This window comes from Pteropus vampyrus, unplaced genomic scaffold (assembly GCF_000151845.1).
Source record: "Pteropus vampyrus isolate Shadow unplaced genomic scaffold, Pvam_2.0 Scaffold577, whole genome shotgun sequence".
NCBI classification, from domain to species: domain Eukaryota; kingdom Metazoa; phylum Chordata; class Mammalia; order Chiroptera; family Pteropodidae; genus Pteropus; species Pteropus vampyrus.
The window spans coordinates 188196-193248 of record NW_011889358.1 but is presented as its reverse complement, the minus strand read 5'-3'; the positions used below and the strand labels follow the sequence as shown (position 1 = coordinate 193248).

At 32.7% G+C, this 5053-nt stretch overlaps 1 protein-coding gene across 1 annotated transcript; it reads left to right on the top strand.

Moving 5' to 3' along the window:
- The first annotated feature begins 4117 nt into the window (after window positions 1–4117).
- LOC105308437 (olfactory receptor 6C3) lies at window positions 4118–5053 on the top strand. The gene has a single exon (XM_011384411.1). The coding sequence runs from the start codon at window positions 4118–4120 to the stop codon at window positions 5051–5053; it is 936 nt and encodes a 311-aa protein (XP_011382713.1).

Here is a 5053-nt window from a genome sequence, read left to right as displayed (position 1 = left end):
AAAATGGGCAGGAGATCTGAACAGACACTTCTCCCCAGACGACATACTAATGACCAACAAATATTTGAAAAGATGCTCAGCATCGCTAGTTATTAGGGGAAATGCAAATCAAAAACACAATGAGATATCATCTCACATCTGTTAGAATGGCAATAATCAACAGGACAAGTAATAACAAATGCTGGAGAGGATGCGAAGAAAAAGGAACCCTCATACACTGCTGGTGGGACTGCAAATTGGTACAGCCACATAGAAAACAGTATGGAGGTTTCTCAAAAACCTAAAAATTGATCTACCATATGATCCAGCAATCCCTCTCCTGGGTATTTACCCCAAAGTCTTGAAAAATAATATCCATAATGATATTTGCACATCAATGTTCATAGCAGCATTATTCACAGTGACCAGAACATGGAAGCAACCAAAGTGTCCTCCGATAGATGATTGGCTAAAGAAGCAGTGGTACATATATACAATGGAATATTACTCAGCCATAAGAAGAGTTGAAATACTGTCATTTACAACAACATGGATGGTTCTCAAGATAATCATACTAAGCAAAATAAGCCAGACAGAAAAAGCTGAAAATCACATAATATCACTTATATGTGGGATATAAACCTAAAAGCAACAAAGGAACAGGACAGACTCATAGACATGGACTGTAGACTAGTGGTTACCAGAGGGTAGAAGGGGAGAAAGGGGAGAAGTAGCAGGGTCAAGGGAGTCCAAATATATTGTAGCTGAAGGAAACTAAACTTTGAGTGGTAAACACACAATAGAATATACAGATGTTAAATTATAATGTACACCTGAAAATTATATAATTGTATTAACCAATATTACTCCCAATAAACTTAATTAAAAAAAAAAACATGGTTTACATATACAATAAGATATAATTTGGCCTTGAAAAATAAGAATCCTGCCACATGCAACAACATGAATGAACCTGAAGGACAAGCCGGATCCAGAAAAGCACTGCATGATCTCACTTACACGTGGAATCTTAAGTTGAACTCAAACAAGAGTAGAGATTGAAGCAGTGATTGGCAAATGGAGAGACATTAGTCAAAGGGAACAGAGGTTCAACTATGTGGGATACATAAATGCTGGAGATCTAATGTACAGTGTAGTGACTATAGTTACTAATAATTATACCGTGTACTCGAAATTTGCTAAAGAAATCCACACTGAAACACATTATAATCAAATTGTCAGAAGTAAAAGAAAAAAATTAGAATCAGCAAGGAAAAGAGAAGGCAGCAGGAAAAGAGGAAGACTAAATACGAGATGGATAGACTCCATAAAAGAAGCCATAGGCATGAGTCTGCAGGAGCTGAGCAGGGCTGCTAAGGACAGGACATTATGGACGTCACTCATTCATAGGGTCGGCAGGAGTTGGAGCTGACTCAGTGTCACATAACACACATGAACTGTCACAGATTTGAGTTATGTCTATCTTCTTTTTCCATTTTTCTCCACACTCTCTGCTAACTCCTCTCTTCCTGTAATTCCCAAACAAACTTGCCTCGCAGCTGTGATTTAGTTTAGTTCTGCATTGGGACTATGTTATTTGATTATATAAATACATAACTGTGTTTCTTATGTTAAATTCATGTTTAATAACTTCTTTTAAATATATAACATTTATTTAATATTAAGTAGTTATGCAATATGTATTAGTTTACATAATTATATAACAAATGTATGGTTTATTAATAACTGATTACATATATTTTTTATTTTTAAAATTAATTTTATTATTAGTTTCAAGTATACAGTACACTGGTTAGACATTTATATAGTTTCTAAAACGATCCCCCTAATTGGTCTTTCTCTCTTCTTGCTTCCCACTTAGCCATTACGTTAGTGCTAACTGCATTCCCTATGCCATGCTACCCGTCCCCATCTATATATTTTTAATGAAAATATTTAGGAAAGATAAAGAACAACAATAAAATAATAATGAACAATAATTCACTAACCAGAATTTCAATTAAAGGAAAGAGTAGTATTTTGTGATATTTCTCATTAGAATATTGAAGATATGATAAATAAATGTAAAGGCCAATATGAATAAGATGGACAAAATTAGCACTTTAATTAAATATTGCTATTTGTAATAAAGATTAAATTAGTTAATCTATGTAATAGCACTTTTAAAAAATCATGAGTATGATATATATTATAATAGTTATTATTTAACTTAAAATTATTAAAAACCTTGTTTCTTGATGCCCCAACACTAACAAAGCTTAAAGATAAATAACAAAAAGTGCATATGTAGAAAATTTTTACATTTTAAGATGATTAACTGTAAATTAGATTGAGTTCTATTCTTATAAGAAAATAATGTTCACAACTACTTTTATTACTCATGAAATATTAAGTAATTATGATTAATGAAAGTAATTATTTTGTAGAAGTCAACGTGTTAGGTACTCTGTGGTATATAAAGATGAACATAACCATTCTCAAGGGATATACACTAGGAAAGAGTTAGGAAGCTATTGATAAATCCAAAGAAGATTCCAGAAATCCCTCATGGTCTATAATGTAGCCGAGATGTGGCCTGGACTTTTTGTTCCCAGAAGATCAGTGCATAACTCTCTTCTGAGGTCAAACAAGTAGACTTGGGAATTTTGAGCTATAAGTTCAATCAGAGGGAAGCCAGATCCTAGTTTAAGAATCTATACTCATAATACCCAATGTTATCATATGCATCTCACTTCTCTCTAAATATTGTTTTCTTAAACTTCCAGATCAACATTATTGAAGAGGACTAGAGTATATTTTCACATCTTAAGGTTTCTGACATTCTATTTCTAGCTCCTATTTCTCTCAAGCCATCATAAAATAGAGAAAAAATAAAATCTAATTTGATTATTGTGAATTTGCTAGTGTCTGGCAGAGAAGCAATGATTTTACATTCTATCTTTCACAGTATAAATTTAACTATCAAAAATATGAAGAAGATGACTATCACAATTTTAGTAAACCAAATCTACAGCATAGTATAACCAGAACAGTTGAGAATTAACTGAATAGCTTAGGACAAGTGAGAGACGTTTTCTTGTCTACTTCTAAAATGTTCTTATCGATCAGTGGTCTCATGTGAACGTGGGGCAGAATAACAAGGGAATCAAACATTTTTTTCATAAAGCTTAATAACAGAAAAAAAAAAAGATGTTCAAATGGAAAATGCACTGGATGACAGCTGCTATGATCTGAGGCAAATAATTACTTTTCCAATTTGTGCTTCAGTGCAAAATGAAAAATAGGTAGATAAATACTGCATGTTCCTTTAAGCTCAAAAATAAAAATGTTTCTATATATAGATGTCTAGCCTGTCAGAAGATTTCAAGCATTAATGATTTTGATGGAACTATAAGAAAAAACAATAAGTAGGTGAATATGTTCTCTTTGTTAAAATAATTAGGTTATTTTTTTCTATCGTGAATACATATATAGCTATATAATATGTATAGAATGTTCTATATTATCTTGATAATCACACCTATAAATATTAATATTAATGATAATTTAATAAATAAAATAATTAAAACTAAAAATTCTATTTTCTTTTTTAAGAAAATTATTAATTCATTTCTTATATCATAAAAAGCATAATGGATTGCTACTTTAGTCTTCTAAATTTCACTTTTACTTTTTGATGGAATTAAGATCATTCATTTCTGTTTTTAGGTGGCAATAACCTCTAATAAATACATGACAGAAAAGAAAGAAAAACGCATACTTCATATGATTGTTTCAACAAAAATTTAAGATTTGCATAAACTGGACAAAGCAAGACATATTGATTTTATTTACTACCTCTCAAAGATGTGGTTTATTGCATGAAGATTGCTCGACTTCTGCCAGGTATAAAATAAGAGAACTAGTAAATAAAGCAGGATTCACAAATATGTATTAAGAAATGCAAAAAAGATAGTCAAAATAAAATAATATTGGCATGGATTATAGAAAATGTTTTAGAATTGCATCAGTGATGATAATATTGATCATGACGAATTCTATCTTTCATCTCCTCTCTTTAATACTTTTTCCGCTTATATATCTTTAAAACATTAGAGAGAGAGAGAGAGAGAGAGAAATGAACCACACAGTAATCACAGAGTTTGTCCTCCTAGGCCTTTCTGATGATCCTGCCCTTCAGATTGTGATTTTCCTCTTTTTATTTATCACATATATATTAAGTGTCACTGGGAACCTGACTATCATCACCCTAACCTTGGTGGACTCCCATCTACAGACGCCTATGTATTTCTTCCTCCGGAACTTCTCTTTCTTAGAAATCTCATTTACAACTGTATGTATCCCTAGATTTCTAGGGGCAATTATCACCAGAGATAAGACTATTTCTTATAATAACTGTGCAGCCCAACTATTTTTCTTTATTTTCATGGGGGTGACTGAATTTTACATTCTAACTGCCATGTCCTATGACCGCTATGTTGCCATCTGCAAACCCCTTCATTATACAACCATCATGAACAGGAAACTCTGCACCCTCCTTGTGCTGTGTGCGTGGCTGGGAGGGTTTCTGACCATTTTCCCACCCCTTATGCTTCTCCTTCGGCTGGATTACTGTGCTTCCAATGTCATTGATCACTTTGCTTGTGACTATTTTCCCCTTTTACAACTATCTTGCTCAGATACGTGGCTCCTAGAAGTAATCGGTTTTTACTTTGCTTTGATTACTTTGCTATTCACTTTGGCATTAGTGATTTTATCTTATATGTACATTATCAGGACTATTTTGAGAATTCCATCTGCCAGTCAGAGAAAAAAGGCTTTCTCCACTTGTTCCTCTCATATGATTGTCATTTCCATTTCTTATGGAAGCTGTATATTCATGTATGCTAATCCCTCTGCAAAAGAAAAGGCATCATTGATCAAAGGAGTAGCTATCCTCAATACCTCTGTTGCCCCCATGTTGAATCCCTTTATTTACACCTTGAGAAACCAGCAAGTAAAACAAGCCTTCAAAGACATTTTCCATAAAGTAGTATTTTCTACAAATAAGTGA

Bases quoted from the DNA above. Each gene is read 5' to 3' on its own strand.
- LOC105308437 (XM_011384411.1), top strand. From the start codon at position 4,118: ATGAACCACACAGTAATCACAGAGTTTGTCCTCCTAGGCCTTTCTGAT.